The sequence below is a fragment of the Akebia trifoliata genome, chromosome 10 (genome assembly GCF_017979445.1).
Source record: "Akebia trifoliata isolate Shusen 1 chromosome 10, ASM1797944v1, whole genome shotgun sequence".
In the NCBI taxonomy this organism is placed as follows: domain Eukaryota; kingdom Viridiplantae; phylum Streptophyta; class Magnoliopsida; order Ranunculales; family Lardizabalaceae; genus Akebia; species Akebia trifoliata.
Genome location: NC_141384.1, coordinates 4,902,296 through 4,924,339, shown reverse-complemented (window position 1 = coordinate 4,924,339; position 22,044 = coordinate 4,902,296). Strand labels below are relative to the sequence as shown.

At 37.5% G+C, this 22,044-nt stretch overlaps 4 protein-coding genes across 5 annotated transcripts in view; 1 reads left to right on the top strand and 3 right to left on the bottom strand.

The window, feature by feature from the left end:
• LOC147392891 (pentatricopeptide (PPR) repeat-containing protein / CBS domain-containing protein) overlaps positions 1–8,310 on the bottom strand; it is a 30,553-nt gene extending 22,243 nt beyond the window's left edge. Inside the window, exons 1-3 of one of the 2 annotated variants that reach the window (XM_086455554.1) lie at positions 8,022–8,310; positions 7,773–7,949; positions 1,025–1,157 (exon numbers count right to left, since the gene is read on the bottom strand). In XM_086455554.1, the coding sequence (XP_086311680.1) occupies positions 1,025–1,157; positions 7,773–7,949; positions 8,022–8,258 (547 nt within the window). In that variant the 5' untranslated portion in view covers positions 8,259–8,310. The remainder of the gene's footprint in view (positions 1–1,024; positions 1,158–7,772; positions 7,950–8,021) is intronic. The other variant, XM_086455553.1, reaches the window with a different exon arrangement.
• A 2,155-nt stretch (positions 8,311–10,465) lies between these two features.
• On the top strand, positions 10,466–11,565 carry LOC147392890 (nicotianamine synthase-like). The gene has a single exon (XM_086457121.1). It carries the CDS (start codon positions 10,475–10,477, stop codon positions 11,327–11,329), a length of 855 nt encoding a protein of 284 aa, XP_086313247.1. The 5' UTR covers positions 10,466–10,474; the 3' UTR covers positions 11,330–11,565.
• A 1,587-nt stretch (positions 11,566–13,152) lies between these two features.
• Positions 13,153–14,483, bottom strand: LOC147392889 (putative xyloglucan endotransglucosylase/hydrolase protein 23). Its single transcript, XM_086455556.1, has 3 exons — positions 14,098–14,483; positions 13,802–13,995; positions 13,153–13,679 (listed from the first exon to the last, which is right to left on the bottom strand). Exons 1-3 carry the CDS (start codon positions 14,377–14,379, stop codon positions 13,313–13,315), a joined length of 843 nt encoding a protein of 280 aa, XP_086311682.1. The 5' UTR covers positions 14,380–14,483; the 3' UTR covers positions 13,153–13,312.
• Positions 14,484–20,379: 5,896 nt separating this feature from the next.
• Positions 20,380–21,720, bottom strand: LOC147392888 (xyloglucan endotransglucosylase protein 1-like). The gene is made up of 3 exons (XM_086455555.1): positions 21,355–21,720; positions 21,059–21,252; positions 20,380–20,931 (listed from the first exon to the last, which is right to left on the bottom strand). The coding sequence occupies exons 1-3, from the start codon at positions 21,640–21,642 to the stop codon at positions 20,568–20,570; spliced, it is 846 nt and encodes a 281-aa protein (XP_086311681.1). The 5' UTR covers positions 21,643–21,720; the 3' UTR covers positions 20,380–20,567.
• Positions 21,721–22,044: the final 324 nt, after the last annotated feature.

The window sequence follows — 22,044 nt, the reverse complement described above, 5'->3', positions numbered from 1 at the left end:
TTCAATTGTCAAATGAAATACAGAGACTATCCGATTACCAAATTGAACATACTTCGACATATTTTAATATAGGAAAATGCTGAAGTGACATTGAAATTCACTTCGTTTCACACATTGCTGACGTGGATGTGTCTACGAAACCATAGATACTTTTCATTGAGATACAAGTGAAAAGCATCTATGGTTATGTCATATGTGCACACATCCATGTCAGCAATGTGTGAATGTCACTCTAGCATGACTTTAATATATGCTACTGAGGTTGAAAATCTAGGTCTTAATGTGCATAGCAGTAAGCTGAAAAACTGAGATGCCTTGTTAAGATGCTACAATAATATAGCAAGGCAGGAATAATGGCAAGATAAAGCCGAGAGAAATCAAGACAATGGTAGAGACAATGCACTTATTGAAAAAGAAATACAAAACTGAAAAAAAAAAAAAAAAATTGCTGGAATCAATTAAAATAGCCCTACAATCATTACTTTATATAGACGAAGAACATAATGCATGCTAATGTTAAAAGGGAAACCTTATTAATCATATACTCTGAAACTGTAGAATCATTGTAATACTTTATTTGAAAAGAAAAAAAATAGTAAAACTATCTCAACCAACTTTTCCTAAGTTAATCTTCTATTTTGAGTTATTGTGAATTTCCTCGAATAAAATCCTTTGATTTTGTCTTTCATAGTCTTCTCACTCATCCATCTAGATGCTCATTCTATGGTTGAGACTTCAAAATGTTTGTTCTCATCATTAGTTAAAACTCACAAGCATACATACGTCGACAAGCACAGAGGTCCAAGTCTGGAAGGATTTTTGATAATAGGCATTTGAAAATGATTTTTTATTTGTTTTTAGATTGAAACATAACAATGGAAAAGATTAGTGTACCTTCTTGAACATAAAAAATTCCATGTTGGATACAAAAATACATCTAAAGGAAGTTTTAATGGAATGAATACGACCAAAAGGATCTCACAAATGGTGTAACAATTGTTTTCTATCACCTTCTAACACTAACCTGCTTCAATCAGAGCATTTAGTAGACCATAGATCAGTGATGGTGACAACTTTGGACTTCCGACAGCAGTACCTTGCTCCACAGATTCAAGTAATTGAAATGCTTCATCAATTCTCCGGGCCTGGCCTAAACCCTTCACAACATAAATGAAAAGCCAATCACATATGAAGGTACAAATAAAAATCCTAAAGACGTAAATTTATGAATCATGAATGACCAATTCATGAAAAGGTTGTGAAAAACTTGTAATTTATTCATTGTAAGAGCATTACACTCCTTAAATAGCCAGTAAGAAGGTTTATAAATGCATTATAACTAGAAGGATCTTGAAAATATTGCATGAGAAATAGACAACAAATAATACTTTAAAAAGAGTACTGTACAAACCGAATGCATTTTTAAGACAAAGTCGAAGTCTAAACAAAATAACTTGAACTATCACGTTGTACCACATGGCTTGGTGAGACCATAATTGCCGCAACATTATCTATGGTTTGGTAGAACCATAACCGCCCTTATCATATAAGGTCATAGATTGAAACCATTATGTACATAGTGAAAAAACATGTATAATTCAGGGAATCATTCCATACGGTATGTTTAGAATACATCTACCAGTTCCAAAATAATTGTATTTTTTATTATGTGTCATGATGTATTTTTATGTATCAACATGTTTCGTCCATATCCTAAAATACTGCCGTTTTCTTGTGATGGTTATACTATACAGAACTTGTAAACTAATAAGGGGTTTTGAGGGGCCATAGGTGTGGATAGAATTGATAAAATATTTCTATTTACAGTAGTTACAATTTTATCCTATTTGACCACAATAACTTTGAAAAGAAATCCATTACGATCATTGAGACCAAGGACCAGCTGAATAGAACGCTTTAATATTTCTATCTGCCATTTTCTTTTGTCCTCTTTGTTACAATAGCGGAGAATCCATCAATCACATTTTTATTCATTGCCCTCTTGTGACAAGTTTGTGGTCTCATTTCTTGTTCCTATTACATAAATTGGGTTCTTCCAAATGATTGTTCATCTTTGTTTGAGAGCTGGTATACAAAGGTTTCTCTGGCAGGAAAAAAAGGCTTTGTGCTTTGCTTCCTTTCGCAATTTGTTGGATAATGTGGCCGAAGAGGAATAGAAGAATTTTCTCGGGACTGCAAAGAGATCTCAATGATTTGATTTTGGTTGTTTTTGGTCTTCTGTTATATTGGTGTAAGCCGGATGTGGCCTTCAAAGGAGTTTTCTTCGAGGGGTTTGTTTTTAGATGGGATGCTTTGGGCTCTCATTGAGTTTTGCTTGTAGTTATTCATGTTTTATTCATTTTTTGGTTGGGTCTTGTATTTTGATCGGTCATCTTGACCGCCTTTCCTTTTATTAATATATTTTGGTTTACTTAATAAATAAAAAAAGCTTTAATCTTAACGTAATTGAACGAACACCTGCCTTTGTTCCGACCAAGGTTTAAAATATCATCTTGAAGCAATGTTTTAGTCAAAAGACCAAAACATTTTGAGACATTCCAAATCATTTTGAGGCAATCTGAAATATAAACAAAATATCCAATGTTTCAGGGCCAATGATCGGCTGAAAATGCAATGTTTCACTGAAACGTTCCAAAATGGAACAAAACTTTGAATCATGGTTCCAACAGACTCTCCTAGTCCTTCCTTTCCGCAAGATGCAAGACAATGCAAACGGGAGAAGTCTTCAAAGTTCAAATTACCATCCATCTCAAAAGAGAAAGCACTAGTAGACCAACCAAGAAAGGCATCCAGAGCACTCCAAGGATTTATTTATTTATTTTGCAACCAATCAAAAGATTACATAAGATACAAGAAAATGATTCATAGTGACTCAAGAGCATACCCCCTACAATTACAAATTTGGAAATCTAAATGAAGGCCTCATTTGATCTCCAAAATATGAACTACCAACTCTTTAAGACATGTGTGAACTTGATTTCTTTCTTGGACTGGAACAACAATATCTTTTGAAAACTCTTTCACATCCAATAATCAATCTCCATAGAAATTGTTGACAGGCGTTTTTGGACATGCTTCTTGAGGACGCAAGCTAGGCACCAACTTAGACATGTATGCCACGAGGGATAATGGTCCTACCAGTAGGCGCTGACACGGTAGTGAGAGCCACAAGGCGTGCTCCTTCAGACCCATGGTATGACTGTGCACCAAGCCCAAGATAAGACATACAGATACTAAGGGGGGAGCTTTCGAGGTATAGGTTTGGTGGCCACGAGACGAGGAGCAGGCCAGTGTCAGTGGGTGACAACACCTAGGGATCGCAGCCTTCTTGAAGATGTCAGCAAGGTTGACACCCTCTTGCTGGGAGTGTCAGCAACGTTGATATCTTCCTTTTCCCCTTATCAATCCTTAGGGAGTCTGTTGATGCGACAGGAGATGTTAGCCCTACTGACATCCCCTTTGACAACCTTAAGGAAAGTCTGTTGTCCGAAGTTGACCACTCTGACAGAGAAGGTCGACCCTGAAGAGTGACCCCTCTTACCTATCATTGACATCCGAGCTGGCATCTGTTTCCCTAGCAAGCAGAGAAAGGAAGGGGTCCCCTATTTAAATCGGGTGGTCCCATTGATGGGACAAGGACACTGGAACTTTTCCCAAAAGCTCTCAGGACTTCTTCTACCTTTCTCATCTCTCCCTCACCATCACCTAATCTCTCCCTCTCCTTTGCGGTTAAAACAGACAACCAGTCTTGTCTCCTTCCCAGACAAACGATGTCTTTGGGGCCATGTACCAGCCTCATTGTTACCTAATGCTAGTCAACCCCCGAATCTAGCCACGTAATCTAAGACCTTATCCATGAGCGGTTCTACAAGTGAACAGAAATCAATATGCAATGAGAAGCTCATTTTCTTGATGCCGATCTAGATATTGTACCAATTGGAGCACCCAAGTTAGACCAAGATGACCTATTCCTCGACCTTCCTTTCTTAGACCTTGTCACTGTTACATAGTGACATGCAATATACCATTCATCCACCTCCTCCGACCATCCCATAGCCTCATACATGGATTTCCCTCCATTTCTTGCATTTGAATTCAAACTACTTGATGAGGTGGCTTCCCAATCGGCTTGTAAGGAAACATTTCCTTGGAATTTTTACAAATCATCTTCATTTATTGTAATACCTTCCATGTCTATTTCATCACTATCCAAATAGAAATACAATGAATTGCTCACCATCCCCAAGATTCTCTTTTTTATCAACATTATTCCAAATCCCTAAAAAGAATTCTCCAAATCCAAACGGGTCAGATTTAGAATAATTTCTACAGAATCAGTAATAACCTTATATTCACTAAGCCCCAAATTAGGAGAGATGCCTTATTAGGTATTTTCTCTTTAAAGTCTTCCTTTTGGGGTTGATTCTAGACTCTAGTCTTTGACCGTGGACATAAATCAAATTATTACCATCAACAACAAGGACAGAACCAACTGTTGGAGATACCCTCTCTTAGAATGCCATGTTAGCACCTTCCTTAATTAGATTCTGCTCCCCATGGTTCTGCTCACATGATTCAGCAGCCACTCCCAATGACCAACACTGGAATCCTCCCTACTGAAGTCTTCGGTATAGAGCATCTCTTATTTCCTTCTCAATCCAAACCAAATTATCTAGTCTTCTTTTTCAATTGGATGGAGGGTATTGATCTTCACATTGTTCGAATGATTTGGGTTTCTTACATACCTGAGGATGCCATTCATATGAAATCTTCTGGTTAAATTTAGAGCCATTATCATGCTCCTGCGATTGAGGCACATTGCATGTTTATCTCTATACAAATTCTTGCGTAAGATAAACGAAATCTGTGAGTTGTTGCATCATCTAAACTGCCTATCATACCCAAACACTCAGGTGAACAACATTGAAGCGCGAATTGAGGAAGCCTTACCTAATGTTAGCATCTCTCTCACAGGCTTAATATATAGCAACCATCGCCATAAAATGAGATATCTACCCCCCACCCCCCCCAAAAAAAAAACCATCGCCAAATTAAGAACCATGTCACAATCTTTTGGATTGCTAAAAATGGGAACAAGAAAAATTTGTCATCTAGAGAAAATATCTCCCTGTCCCTTAATGTGACACATCCATTGAATGACGTTCTTTAGACCAGAAAATACGGCCTCTCCCCTAGAAAATACCTAAGAAGAGTACTTTCCCAGCAATGATATTCCTTTTGAACAATCTCATTGGAAATCGTGATCAATGGACTACCAAAAGGATCAAGGTAATCCGCAAGCTTAAAAAAATAATTATTCTCCCTGCTTTTGACAAGAAGCCTCCTCCATTAAAACCATGACAAAGAAGCAACCACTCTAGTACCTAATTTTTTAAATAAAATTTGGCCAACAATGGAAGCACTCCTAGGCATATTTTTATTCCCTTCACAAGTATCATCTATAAACCATTGGAGATAATTAAACCAATATCAAGAAGATAATGAAGAATTGATAATTTAGCCTATTCTATATCAACATGGAAAGAAGTCGCATTTTATTAGCCATAAAAAGGTTCAATATCCCTCATACCATCAATTTTTTCGTTGAAAAATGGATTCTTGTTGAGAAAGAGAAAATGAATAAAGTATTAGACAAAAAATAGGTGAGTGAGAAAGATATACCCTAAAAAAAACCTTTATATTGACACCACCTCCCCCATTCATATTGTTCATCTTTTTTGTTTTCTACCCGCACCACCCACACTTGGCAGCCTTCACTTCATCATTGTATATCTCTAGGACACCATGGGCCAATGATTGTATGTATTTTCTACTTTGGCAAGGAACTTAACTGAGCATTTGTTTTACACTCTCCAATTGTTTTTATCACTATAAAAAAATACATACCAAGGCACAAAGCATTTTATGTGGTTCACCCACAAAAAGGCTAAAATCTAAAGAATACAGAACTTAAGAATATTAGGTCTCTCTACATTCACCACTACTCAAACCCTCTCAGACTCTCTGGACCTTTCACCCCACCTAACTAATACACCATTGTGCACTCCATAGAAACCCAAAATAATGTTTAAAGAAACACCCCTCCAAACCTCAGTTCAAACCCAATATAGAGAAATGCTTTTAAAACAATTAAGTAGTCTGGGTACAATATGCAAAGCTAATAGAATTCAAGAAAATTCTCAGTTTCTTACAAAATCTTAAGTAATCTCATCTATAGTTGACCACCACCCATCAATCTACTTCTAGATGGATTATGCTTCTCAATTCATTGATCTAAAATTGTAAAAGAAAAAGTCATAGTGTCCAAATTGTCCACTAAACCAGAATATCGCTTAATTTCCTCCACATGTTAGGATATAACTTGGCCATTAGGAATCTTAGGCGCTTTTGGGTTCTACTGCAGTTTCCTTACACCTCAATACATTGACAACTTATTGCAATTTGAATCCAATGTTATGTGAGATTACAGAGCAGAATGAAGTGCATTGTCATTCTTATTCCTCAAAGGTATTGAGGTTGCATACCTCTTCTACTTGCTTCTCTCATTACCACCCCATTTATGTCCACTATAGCAATATTTAGAGCACAGGTGAATTCTTGTTCACAATTTCATGTTTGTGACCATTTGCCATCAATTTGATAGAGAGGACAAACAAGATCAAACTTATATGTTCATACTATCATTGTATTTGTACTGGCCAAAAGAGTACGAGTTTCTACTTCTTCATATAAGTCAAATGGGTCATCCTAGTAGGATTAAGCCATTCCTCCAAATCAGTCTTCTCTCTCAAATCCCACTCAAAATCTAAAACCTAGTAAGACTTTTGGCACATAGCAAGCTATAAATGTGCCCAAGTTTTGATCATCAAGGGAAGAAAAACAATGCAAATGTTGTGTATGCTTCAACACCCAAGGATCCTTACAAACATCACATTTTCTTTCTTTTCCTCTAAGAGATTCAATCCTGGAAGCATGATTTCACGGCTTCGTAGTTCAAGTGACAAAGCCTTTAGCAGTTGTAACGGCCTCCAATAACCGGCTAAACAAGTCAGTGATTGCCAATCCAGCATCTCCCTTTCATTACCCATTAACCATGTACAAGAGGATAATCAAACCCATTGGAGCCCTATCCATTCCCAATCAAATCTCTACATAGAGGCATTGCCAAACCCAAATTATTCATCCATGATTCTAGTGTTCATCGACAAGTATATATTTATGCAAGATTTGCAATGTTCACTAGGTGAAAATACAAAAACGAATAAAACTTTTGGTCAAATTATGTAACGCCTCATGCCCACGAAAGTATGATGTTGTCCACTTTGGGCCGAAGCCCGATGTGGGACTAATCACACTCCTTGCTATTCCACGCCATAACATGATGGCTCCACTTCCACCTCACATGGGCTCCGCAGCCCTTTCCAAGTCCAGCTCATAGAGTACCAGCGGGGCTGTGATAAATCATGTAACCAGATAAGATTTTTTTTGTATTAAATTAATTTGAAAAATCAAAGGGTTATATGGGTAAATTCACTACAAAAGATTTTACACAAATGGATACTTTTATCTATAGTGTAAAACACCCAATTTTCAATTGGAGTGAGAGGCTTAATTGAAATACAGTTCTATTGAATTTCAGTTCAGTCTAATTTCCAAATAAATGTGCTTAATTAAACACACATACACACACAGAAAAAAAAAAGTTACACACAAAAGAACCATAGAATTACCTTCAGTAGGGTTCCAAAAGTGACATTATCAATGCTGCAGCTCTTCGACATCTCTTCGAAGATTTGAAGAGCAGAATCAACATCACCACAGTGAACACAAGCTTCCATGACCGCGTTCATCACGATCGTGTTCAACTTACCATATCGTCTCTTCGCAAGCTCAACTTCCTCAAAAATCTAAACAAGATCAAATTCAAAATCAGTAACAAAATAGAAAAATTAGATGAGTGAGAGATAAAGAGGACATACCTGACGAAGTTGTCTTCTTCGTGTGAGTTCGACGATTCGAGAAGTGAGTCTTTTGAGATTGGAGTTGAAAGATAGAGTTTGAGATTTGTTGGAAGAATTGTGTCCGAGAAGTCGGCGAGGAAATGGAGAAGAAGAAGAGTTGTTGGAGAAGTTGAGAGGCTTTGTTGTTGCAGATCGAACTTTGAAAGAGAGAATTAGAGTTTCTTGAGAAGATGGGACGCCATGAATCTGCTGCATTGCTGCTACTGTAACTACCCATCACCCATACTGGTAAGAGAGAGGAGGAGGAGATAAAGTGGAAGGGCAGAGTAATCTGCACCGTAGGATTTCGGACTTTCGCGGGAAAATAAACGGTTACAAATCATTTACCAGAAATATCATAAAAACTAGCATAATTTAGACATACCCCTCAATTTTTTGTCAATATTAGAGATACTACTGTGCTTTCAAATTAAAAGTGATGACATGCACCTTGACCTAGGTTTTGTCTGGGAGACCAGTGATCGAAACACCCTTGTCTTTAACCTCTAACCAAAATCCATCATCTTTAATTATGCTCTACAAATTCTATGGAAATTACTTTTAACTTATTCATCATTTTCAATCTTGTTGTATTGTAGAAAGAGTCGTGTTGGAGTAACATTGAAATGTGCATCAAGGGGGACATTTTTAACGTGGATGTGTGTCAGAACCATCTTTTCATCCAAATACGAGTGAGATCTCGATGAAAGCATCTATGGTTCTAACACACATCCACTTCAAAACTGTCCCACATGATGTACATTTTAATGTTACTTTAGCATTATCTTTTTACAAAATGCTTAATTTTCTATCTAAAATAGTCATCATCTTCTACTTCCTCCAAGTCCTATCTTATTCTTAAGATTTGTAGGTTTAATTTTTCAAGTGAAGATTAGGTGAAAGACTTTATACGAGATTGAAGATGACCAATTTGGGAAAGATTCATCTTTGTACTTCTCCAAAAATCCTATCTAGTTATTGGGTCTTGTTAATGTTGTCCTAAGGACACATGTTAATGTGTAATAAATACACTTTGGGAATAAGCATCTAGAGGTATTTTGATAATAAAAAAAATATTTTTTTAGGGCATTTTCCGTACAAAATTCAATTTTCCTGGTGTAATTAATGCACTTGTGCCATTAAGGCACACGTTAACAAAATCCCTAATTATTATATTGGAAGTTGAAGAAGATAAAATTTGAAAGTTTAAAATTGAGGGTGAAAAGGTTTTCTACAAGAGCTTGAAGGTGAAGGTATTATGGCATTAGCTATATTATCTCAAAGAAGACCCAGGTCAAGGCAGCATGTCATAAGTTAAAAAGGGGGGCGGGGGGATGTCTGATTATCTCTAATATTGACCTTGACCAAGGAGACTCAAAAGTCAAATCGATCTTGCACTAGAGGCTTGGGCTGGCACATTTCAAGCTTAGCCTAACTAAAAAAATTATGAGTTGGGCTTTGAGGAGATGGATCAAAGTTGCCGCTTATTTGATGGTTGTTAAAATTAAAAATCTGGAAGTTGATCTATCCTCTCTAAACTATATCTAAGAACCATAGATCATTTTCTTCGGGATACACAAGGAAAAGATCTATGGTTCTGTGCCTTTGCCACATCAGCTGTGTACAGATCGCGTATGATTTACCATGTGCATTCATCATTATTCATGTAGTCAAGATTGGAGGTTAACAACAAGGCAAGTCCTCAATCAAGCACTTGCATATGAGTTACCTAACATCGCCAAACATGTGTTATGAGTCACCTTGTAAAAGGTCCGTGTACATTATACCTTATAAATTGTCATCATATTAATAAAAGTTGAATTCGGACATTTTCCCCATTTACGAGTGCCTTTGTGTGTTGCATTGCGTGTGCACGTGTGGGGAAATCCGACAGGTCTCAACCAATCTTGAATCAGGCTTGGACTCATGCTGCCAATGTCAAGCTTAGGTCAGGTCGGGTCAAACTTGGGGTGGTAGGCCAAAGTTAGCCCCATTGGTGGAGCTAATTCAAGAACAAAAAGAGTCAATATTTGAAACTTGGCATTTCCCATGCCTTAGAAGTATACTATTCCCTTTTCATTTGCATCCAGTGTGAACGCAGAACATTCAGGGGATCCCCTTATTTCACTATTCATTCTCAAAGTTTGAAGACACCTCGTGTGAAAAGAATCCAATTACCCTTACCTCACGTCACCATATCTATTTAATTTTCTAAACAAACCCCACATCCCAATACCCATCTGAGTCTCATTCTACATAGAGTTCATTTAAAAATTAGATAACATACTTCAACACATACGTATTACTACCAAAAAAAGAAAAGAAAATACCACAAACTTCCAATTCCCATGCCTCATAAATACCATCCCAAAGCCTTTCCAAAGACACAACATTCCTACATACATTAGTTCCTATAACTCTTATATTCATCCATGGCTTCCTTTCAATCACCCATCTGCGAGAGCCACGTGTCCTCAGAGCTCCTAATAGCTCGTGTCATGCAAATCCATGCAAACATATGTAAGCTAGAGTCTCTTAGGCCATCAAAGCCGGTAAACAATCTCTTTACTCAGCTTGTCAAGCTATGTACTATTCCATCTTCTATAGACATCTCAGTCTTACCGCCCGAGGTTCAGCTCATGCGAGAGAGTTTGATAAATCTATGTGGGCGTGCGGAAGGCCTTCTCGAGCTTGAATTCTCTAGTTTCTTGACCAACATCCCGCGACCTCTAGACCATCTTGATCTCTTCCCTTACTATGACAACTATGTCAAGCTAGCCGGGCTAGAGCACATGATCCTGCATAAGAATGGGGTGGTGCAACCTAAGAGTGTGGCCTTCGTGGGGTCAGGTCCAATGCCTCTCACCTCCTTTATTCTTGCCACCCATCACATGAAATCAACATACTTTGTCAACTTTGACATTGATGAATCGGCAAATCATGTGGCACGTCAGATTGTTTCTACAGATGCTGAGCTTGAAAGGAGGATGAAATTTGAAACTTGTGACATAATGGAAGCGAGGGAGAATTTAGGAGAATTTGATTGCATTTTCTTGGCTTCTCTTGTTGGGATGAACAAGGAGGAGAAGGTGAAGATTCTTGGTCATATAAGTAAGTATATGAAAGCTGGAGGGATTTTGCTTGTAAGGAGTGTAAATGGGGCCAGAGGGTTCTTGTACCCTGTGATCGAGGAGGGTGACTTAGATGGATTTGAGATCCTTTCCGTCTTCCACCCCACCGATGAAATTATCAACTCTGTTGTACTTGTTCGCAAGCCCATTTTATAAAGGAAAATACCAGCATAGAACGATGTTTGAAGTAGAGGATCAAAGGTACATATAAGGCTAGTGAAGTCCTTTTATAAATGGGAAGAGAGTGGATATTGTGTTGTTCTACAAGTTGAGAGTATCATAGAAAGTACCTAAATAGTCAGTTTCTCTAGGTTTTATTCCTCCATATAGGAGGATATGTGTTTGGTTTTCTAATAGTTGTCACTTGAGAGGGATATTACATTAGTGTGTTGTGTCACTAATAATGTGTGTTTATGTTTGTTTTGCAAAAGTGTGAGAGCTAATAAATACCTTGAATTCTATCATAAAGTGCTGTTAGTAGTGTCTTTTTCATTTTATTAAGTCCGGCTTTCTCTCAGATCATCAAAACCATTTCCATTTCTCGCACCTAGATAATTACGATTACAAAGAAAACTAAATCTAAATCACACGTTTATCATTTTTCTGAGCTTAAAGGGTTTTAAACAATGGGCTCGACATCGTAGTTTTTGCTACATGCATGGCATTAAAAAACTGCTAATAAGTAGGTGAAATTTATAAGTTGAATTTTGTATTACAGGTAACTCATTCTTATGATAAACACCTAAAACAGAATTCAACCTCAATGGGGTTACAAAGTACAACCTATGTTTTGTAAATTTAGTAGCAAAAATGATGTTTTGTACTCGAATTGCCAAAATGGATACAAATACCCTTTTTGGTGGTGAAAACTAGAATATCACAGGTCTCACAGAACAGAACATAGCTAATAACCATCTTAAACCTTTTCCTACCACAACCATCGAAGAAAACGAATTTGATTAGAATCTTTGAAAGGCAGTTGGCAGAATTCTCTGCTGTTACTTGATGCTCATCAAGACTAATATGCGAGATTTGTCCTAAAATGTTCAACTAAATAGATGAAAAGTTGACTTCTTAGATCTTGTCAAAACGAGACAAAGCAGGAATGACAACATTTTCGTATTAGAAGACAAGAAGTGAATTAAAAACAATGAATAGAGAGGATTGAGGTAATTAACTGAGCTATTTATTAAATAACATCTCGCCGTACACATGTTAAGATTCAAAGATTTCATGAAATGGGTCTCTCTCGCCATGCTCTGCATTTGAAAATGGTGTCTAGAATTTAGGTTGAGAATTCTCTACCATCAAACCCTCTTTTGAGCTTCTCTACATATATATAATATAGAAAGAGACAAGAAAAAAAGAAAAGAAATGAAGAAAGAAAGAAAGATGTTTGGGATAAGGCTTTGATAATGATGGTGAGGATAACTAGAGAGATAAAGAGGGGTGGGGGAGGGGTTTTAAGTCCAATTTGGGATCACCTACACTTGGGACACTCTAATCCATGCCAGAAGGTGTTCATTGGACCATCTTGCACGGCCAGGACCACCAAAGAAGTCTAGAATTGATCATAATTGCAATGATGCAAAATTCGAACTGCACCTCTTCCTTCATGCCATGTCCAAGTATGAACCCAAACCTATGCTCACACGTGTGGGTGCACTCGATGAGAGATGTGCCTATTCACTCTTGATTTTCAATTTGTAAATCCTCTTATTGGAGTACATAAATTCTTTAGGAGTCTCTTATCCTCTGGGGGAATAAACATTGATAGCTCTTCAAGAGATAAGCTAGCAAGCATGATTGCAAGGCCTTTAAACATAATCGAGACGAAAAAATAAAAATAAAATACAAGAAAAGTCATGGATTGTAGCTCTACAAAACCCAACTCCTACATTCATTCTCTTTCAGTTTTGTTGATTATAGAATGATTTTCTACTTCATCAGCTCCAGTAATGTCAGTAAAGAGAGAGATATAGATTCTAAAATGATTAAGAACTTATTTTATAAAATTTAATTAGATTACATTGCAATTAAGAGGAATAATAATTCCTCTAATATGAATAACGACTAATGAATGAAAGAATGGGTATACAAATTACAGAGAAGAAGCAAATCAACAAAGAATGACTAAATCTAGGACTGAATGGTGTTGGCGCATTCGGGAGGTAAGCCCTGAGGGAAGCGCTTAGTATCGGTGCAGTAGTTGTAGATCATGTAATTCTTCTGTACCCATCTCATCTTCTCCAGGTTTGTGGAATCCAGTTCTTGTGATAGCCAACCATTTGTATTGGATGTTGACTTCGCTTCAGCATTGAAGTTCCTATAAGACGCAGTGAAGGGGGCAAGGGACCAATCCGTCTTGACAAGCCCGCCTCTTGTGGCCCAATCATCAGCATTCCATAGACTAGAGTAAATCCTCATGGGCTGATTCTTTGGAAAGGGAACACCCATCGATTCGGAGTTCTTGAACTCTCTAATGGGAATTCCATCCACAGAGAAGCTGCAAGAGAAGAGATCAAATGTAATATTAGTAAGCTTTTATAGTAAAATGTAGGATTTCATGCCCTCTCACAGATTGATGAAAAGAGATTGATTAATTGAATTCGGTATCTTCGTACTTACATAATGCGTTGGGGATTCCAGAGGATGGAATAGGTGTGAAAGTCGGCTGTGGGATCGAACCAAAGGAAGAACTGCTGCTCCTTGTCACCTTTGCCTTGGCTAAAGACATTAGTGTGAAGAATGTAAGGATCACCACTCAGATTCCCCAAGAACTCGAAGTCAATCTCGTCGTGGGTCGGTCCTTGTGAAGATAACTGCACCCCCAACAACACAACATATTAATTAGTTCTAAGCCTCTTTAACAATTTCAATTGAATTATGTAAAGAAAGATAAGGGATGGGGAGTGGAAACTTACATAATATGTGGTGACGGTGCCAGCAGAATTGCCAGGAACGAGCTTGAGCTGCATATCGATCTTAGCGAAGAGATATTCAGCTTTGGACTGGAAGCCAGAGCCAGAGTATTTGTCAAGCGAGAGAGTAAGAAGGTCACCATTGTTAAGTATCTTACCACGGCCATCACCCCAAGTGATGTCGAAATCTTGGTGGAAATTACCAGCAGAGGACTCTATTAGACAACTCAACAATAGAGAAACCAATAACACCAATGAGACACTAAAAGAAGAAACCATGCCCATGGCCTTGAGTGAGTGTTTACTGTTTAGTTGTGAGAGAGGTGGTGAGGTGAAGATTTATTTGCTGTGACTGTGAGATGGATCTTTGGGTTTCTCAGCAAATTTATTTATAGTTGTGAAGCCAAGAGAAGAGAAGGTCACTGGAAAATTCTGTCCAAATTTTTTTTTTTCTTATATTTTTTTGGAAAGTGGGGTGGTTGAGACTTGAGAGAAGCTGAGAGCTGGGCACAGTTGGCAGCTTTCACGCGCTATGTGAGGGGCGGTGAGTGCTGCTTCCTTTGGAGAATGGCCGCGCACCCGCCCCCAATGAACACCAAAGCATAATACCAGCTAGTTAGGCCCACAACTTTACACTTTACAGCTAACACTCGCCTAATAAAAGATCATACTCAGAGAAATTGTTTGCTGACAATATTGTGAGCAAATTTATTCACAGATCAACACCGTTTTAACATGTGGCGCTGATGACATAAGTAATACAAAGAAAGTTTGTCTCTCTTGCCCACACATGTAGTGCCCACAACTCTTTATTTTTAGATTTCAAATCTTAAAAAATACTATGGGATCCATATGGATTATTATATTGACAATAGACCACCATCATGAAAAAATTTATGGTAAAAAAAATGAAAAAAAAAAAAATTCGAACTTGATCAATGGTGTTGAAAATGGATGGTTATTGAGCACCTAAATTTAAAATTAAAATATAATGGTGAAAATTAACTTTTCTAAAATTAAAATTTTTTTTTCTTTTGAAATTCATAGAATTTCATCCTCTAGAACACTTTTGCATTGGATCATATTTTTGAATGTGACAAGAAGATCTTATTAGGAAATTTCGATTTTTTACCATGGGCAGGAGAGAGAAAAATTATCTTATTATTACTTGTCTTTAGCACCACATGTAAAAACGGTATTGGTCTGTGAGCAAACAATCACTCACATTTTCTATGAGTAACAATATAAATGATATAAATGCCCTCATCTTCGACCTCTAGTTGAAAATACATTTTCTCCCCCCAAAACCAGTTGTCTTAACTATAGGTAGAGTTTTTTACCACAATATAACTTTCAATAGAGGTTGAAGAGCTCGAATATGTGGATTTTTGAAAATATAATCAAGACTTTCTTGTTAAGAACTTTCGGATGATAGATTTACTAGAAGAATAATCAAGGGATTTTGGTCATTGTTGAAGACATGTGCATTTAACCCATTTAATGTTATGAATGACAGAGGGATTTTTTTCTAAATAGTTCATAAGTTTTAGGCATTAGCTTCATAGTTCATTTAGTAAACTTTTATTTCTTAATGGTCCCTTATCATTGTCGAGCTCATCAATTCTTATTTATTGTTGAGGTCAACATTTTAAAAGACGTCAAACTCAACAAGTTTTAAAAAATGTTGAACTCAACACTGGTAAAACCCACCCATTTTCATTTTTCGAGTTTTTTCGACTAAAATACATGGAAAAATCAACTAAAAACTTGACATAACGACTCATCTAGATGATTCCAAACCAAAAGAACAATACTTAATCGATTTTCATTATAAAAAAAAATCAAAAATTGAGAAAACCCAAGTTTTTTTACATATGAGTTCAAAATGCTCGAAAAACCCCTTGAAAATAGCTTCTTCTTCTTTTTCAAATCAATTACGCTAGAAGGGAGTCGTCAAAATTCAATTGGGATGCCAGAAATCCAATTTTGTTGGATGAAAACGGAGTGTTCAAATAATTAAGGCACATCGTACATTTCAATCATGAGAAATGTGGGGAGTGGGGTTCAAGGACTTATTAGAAGGAAAAGTTTTGCATCTATTGGTTTTAAAGGTATTTTACATTTTAGTTTTAGGTGGCCACTTGTAAGTTATCTATAATTACTTGTAACTCATTTGGATCGGTCAATTTTGTAAAAATGAATTCATAACCAAGTATCCTTCCAGACAGTGGACCGATCCAGTATCTGGGTTTTGCCCAGTCCTTAAACCATGGTCTCGTCCAAGGACTAGTCCCAGGACACGTGCAACACCCGCACATCACACACACACCATAAGTGAGGGTGCACCCTCACGGGTGGCCCTAAGGAATTAATGCTCATACTGGGTATTGAACTCACGACCTACAGGCATTAACCGTTTATCGGTTTGAAATTGCCATTGAGCCAATTCCTTGGGGTTTGTAATTTATTTTTTTATTAATGAAGAATTTGTCTTTTCATCTACGAATTTGTCTATAGTTACTATGTCCTCGTACGAGTATGTAACATAATGAATGAAGGTGCTAACTTGGCTAAGTTGGTAAAGGCATGTAGAGTGTTGATCTCATGACCTAGGTTCTAATCTTGTTGAATCGAACTTCACGTTGACAACTAACCACCCTTGCTTGCCCAGTGAAAAGAGAAAAAAGTAGTATATTGAGCATCAAACTAACATGAAATACGAAATTAAAATGAATTAAAGATTTTGACTCACGAAAACAAATATACAATCACATAAAGATCTTTAAACTAAATTTCCTTTGTTTTTTCGTAGTAGTAATGAAGTCGTGAATTCTCCATTGTTAGACAAGTACAATGAAGGTTCTACCATTTTGAAACAAAGAAAGCAATAAATTCACCTTTAAAACAAATTAATCAATGAATTTGTCACTTGAAAAAGCTTTTTGTGATTTAAAAGATCACAAGTTCGATCCTTGCGATTCTCATTTTCTAGCCTACATTTCATATATTAAGTGTGGAGGTCATATTAGTCATGCCGTACAATATATACACGTGTCACAAAATAGAAACCAAAAAGCCCACTTAGAAAGACTTTTTTCGAGCCCAAAGGCCAGAAAGTAAGTTGCAAAATCTGACATCCTAAGTACCACATAGCTACCACAGGCTAAGCTATGAATAGTTACACACTTCCCCCTCCTCTTCTCTTTCATCATGCACAACACAAAACACAGGTTGACCGAGGATGTCTAGAAAGAAGAGTATGAGAGTATCAAATAAATAAGAACGAGGAAACAAATAACAACCAGATTGGAATATCATTCTATAAACGCATAAATTGAGCTTAGGTTACAAGCCCCAAAGTCACCAGTAACTAGGCATAATATACAAACAAAACCTAAGATAACATTTGAGACCAAGCATATCTAAGATAAGCTCAAAAAAGATTTGAATTAGACTGACGAAACGCCATGAGTTAAAGATGTTTTGCATAAATGACAAACACAAATTGATTAAATAAGAGATCTTGCTCTAATTTCATCAACCTTTCTAATGGAAGTCTAGCCATAGATCATTGCAAGAACAAATAAAAGAAAACAATAAATAGGAACAAAAAAAAGAGATGAGAGAGTAATGATATGTTCTTGTATTGATTTTTAATTTGAAATCTGGTAGTAACTCTTCTGCTTACAAAGCTAGAATAATAAAATAAAGCTAAAAACCTAAAAACTAAAATTAGAAGAGAGGTAGAGAGAAACATGAGATAGATGATGATTTTCTGGCTTGGTCTGGTCTTTATTTATAGAGTTTAGATTAGGATTTCTTATGTAGATCATCCGTACATATCAAAGAAAATTAAATCCTAATCCATTATGTAAGCAATTACATTGTCATAAAGTTGCACGAATCTCGAGGCTTAACTTGTTGACTTCATTGCGTCATGACTCTTGTAGGCCCCATGGGCATAGATTTTGGTCTGGGTCTTTATCTTGGGCTCTTGATCGCAGTGGGCTAATTCTTTATTTTCATAATTATCTTTCTACTCATCGTGCTTTAGACCTGTCATAAATAAATAACCAAATTAAGTCAAAAATCATAAATTATTTCGAAAACAATGATAAATATGGACTATGAATGAATTATGTCTATTTAAGGGATTTAACGTAGAATTTACCCTTAAAGTCTCTATAAATCAAGCCTTAGAAATGACTTTCTAGGCCCTGATCACTAGTGATGGGCTCATTTCCCAAAACATTTACACCTAGGTCAGTCGTGTGATAACACTTGTCCTTAAGTATTCGTTTATATAAACCAAGACATAAAACAAAGAAAGGGTTGGCGAATGATGAACAAGAGATATGTTGATAGTAGAAGGAAAGAAAAACAATTAGGAAGAGAGACAGAAAGTCTCCCATACAGAAACAAGACCACTATGCAAATTTATTATTCATCTTCTTTTATTATCTAAATACTAACAAGATCGTCGGAGAAATGTTGGCAAGCCACACACCAGGGACTTTATCCTTCTACCTTCTAGCCTCTTGTTATCTTGGAGATTACAATGCATCACAAAATCATCCAGTTTGTAGTCACAAAGGAGAGAAAGTCAAAAGAATAATGTTGAGTCCAACAGAAGGGGGATATCACAAGACCACCATTTATAACGGAGGAAAATCGATCCAAGAAGAAAACAGGAGCAACCAAGTCAATAGAGAAGGAAAGGGGATCAACAAACCAGAGGAGGCAAAAGAATACATTTTAAATCCAAGTCTTACGACATAGGGAGGCATCTAGCTTGACGTTGGTCAAGGAAGGAAATCAAGAAGAAGAACAAAGGAAGAAAGCCAATGGGAGGGTGGTCGGTGGAAGAAAAAGGTGGCCAATATTCAATGCCATGTCTTCCAATAGAAGGATGCGTCCGACTCATAGCTAGCAAGGAAGGAAAACCAAACAACCATCAGATGAGAAGTCTTAGCCATTGCAACAACAAGTTGGAAGTGAATCAAGATACTTCCCCAAAGAAAAGTCGAGGATCAAGAACAAAAGTCGAAGCCTTCAGCCAGGGAGGTTGATCATAGCACCAAAGCATGAAAGAAAAGACACCTTGGGTCATCAATCGAAATGAAAGAAAACTCGTAGCTCAATGTGTGGAAGGCCAAAGGCTTTCGGGAATACTTGGAGTTAGTAGGCAAAAGGACTTGGATCGAGATAGTCAAACGGCCACCATTAACCGAAATGGTCATGAACCGAGGTTGACTACCTCTCCCACCTCTGCACCCTCCACCGACCGAGAAGATACCAAAGGATCAGAAAAGAACTGAAGTTCATTCGCTTCGAAGGAAAGACCGAGGGGCCAAGACCAAGCACAATATCTAAGAAGAACACATATCTCGAGGAGTGGAAGGACCTAAAAACCTCTCCACATTAAGGTTTTCGTTTTGTTATGACCATTGGGGTTTGTTGGGACCCTCTTTTGAGTGGGTTGTATGACCCCCTTCTTCTATTCAAAGGTTTGTTTCAAGATTGCAGTTAGGAGCGCCCACTGTATTGATAAAGGCACCCACGACGTATTACAAACTTAAGTATTTTACTTAAGTTTTACCATGATTAGAGCACCCCACCTACGTCGACATTGCTTGGTCAATGACGACATGAACATGTCAAAAAAAAAAAAAAAAGGAGTGCTGAAATAAATTGGGGTGTCAAATCATAGAAATAAGTTTGTGGGTGCCTTTAAAAAGGTGGTTGCCCTTACAAAGAACAGAGGTGTCTTTAACACGGGCCTTGTTTCAAATCCTTGTGACATGGTTAAAGAGTTTGTGCTTTCAGTTAATAATAAATCATTTCGATGATTGAAAAATTGATGTCTCCAAAGTAGCTTCGTTGCAACTATTTGTTTTTTGTGTTCATGCTGTTCAATCTTTTAGTCCCACATAGAACAAGTGGAGACTTCATCGCATGGTTTGTAAAGAAATCAGCTGAATACTAGACATCTCTACTCAACATGCTCGACTTAGTCCATCTCTAACTTCAACTCTGAGACATGGTGGTAACTTGAAGCTCATTTACCAATAGTTTTTCAACAAGTATGCATTGTAGCAAACAAAGTTTCAATGGTACTATTGATTGAATATTTGTTGAGTTTAATCCCATATCGGACAGTCATTGCTTTGTCTCTCTCATAAGCTCCACTCATTACAACTTGGTTTTCAGTAGGACCCCCAAATTTATCAATATTTGAAAACAAAAAGATAACAAGAAGATTCATGGACTATTACACCTTTAATCTATAAAATATATAATTACATTAAGAGGAATTATAGTTCCTGATTTTTCGAGTAACAAATAATGAATGAAAGAATTAATATTGGGTATAAAAAAGTTATAGAGAACCAGCAAATCAGCAAAGCAAACAATGGCTACATCACAATAACCCTTTTTTCAATCAAAATCGTGGAGGCCCCACTGCTCCTTTTCTAGGACTGATTGGTGTTGGCACATTCAGGAGGTAGTCCTTGGGGAAAGCGCTTAGTATCAGTGCAGTAGTTGTAGATCATGTAATTCTTCTGTACCCATCTCATCTTCTCCAGGTTTGTGGAATCCAGTTCTTGTGTTAGCCAACCACTTGTATATGTTGATTTCACTTCAGCATTGAAGTTCCTATAAGACGCAGTGAAGGGAGCAAGGGACCAGTCCGTCTTTACGAGGCCACCTCTTGTGGCCCAATCATCTGCATTCCATAGACTGGAGTAAATCCTCATGGGCTGATTCTTTGGAAAGGGAACACCTATTGACTCAGAGTTCTTGAACTCTCTAATGGGAATTCCATCCACAGAAAAGCTGCAGGAGAAGAGATCAAATCAAATGTGAAATTAGTAAGCTTTTGTAGTAAAATGTAGGATTTCATGCCCTCTCACAGATTGATGAAAAGAGATTGATTAATTGAATTCGGTATCTTCGTACTTACATAATGCGTTGGGGATTCCAGAGGATGGAATAGGTGTGGAAGTCGGCTGTGGGATCGAACCAAAGGAAGAACTGCTGCTCTTTGTCGCCTTTGCCTTGGCCAAAGACATTAGTGTGAAGAATGTAAGGATCACCACTCAGATTCCCCAAGAACTCGAAGTCAATCTCGTCGTGGGTCGGTCCTTGTGAAGATAACTGCACCCCCAACAACACAACATATTAATTAGTTCTAAGCCTCTTTAACAACTTAAATTGAATTATGTAAAGGAAGTGAAGGGATGGGGAGTGGAAACTTACATAATATGCGGTGACGGTGCCAGCAGAGTTGCCAGGAACGAGCTTGAGCTGCATATCGATCTTAGCAAAGAGATATTCAGCTTTGGACTGGAAGCCAGAGCCAGAGGATTTGTCAAGGGAGAGAGTAAGAAGGTCACCATTGTTAAGTATCTTAGCACGGCCATCGCCCCAAGTGATGTCGAAATCTTGGTAGAAATTACCAGCAGAGGCAACTATTAGAGAGCTCAACAATAGAGAAACCAATAACACCAACGAGACACTAAAAGAAGAAGCCATGCCCATGGCCATGAGTGAGTGTTTACGATATTAGTTGAGAGAGGTGGTGACGTGAAGATATATTTGCTGTGAATGTATGTGAGATGGGTGGTTGGGTTGCTCAGCAAATTTATTTATAGTTGTGAAGCCAAGAGAAGAGAGGGTCACTGGAAAATGAGGTTGTTGAGAGCTGGGCACAGTTGGCAGGTTTCACGCGGTACGTTGGGGGCGTGTGTGCTGAAACTAGAGAACTGCTTCCTGTGGGGTTAGGCCGCGCCCTCCCCCAATGAACACCAGCGCATAATACCAGCTGGTTAGGCCCACAACTTTAAACTTTACAGCCAACACTACCCTTGACCTAGGTTTTCTATGAGAGACAATATAAATGGAATCGTGATAATCTGACTGCCCCATGTGGCACACTCAATCGACTCT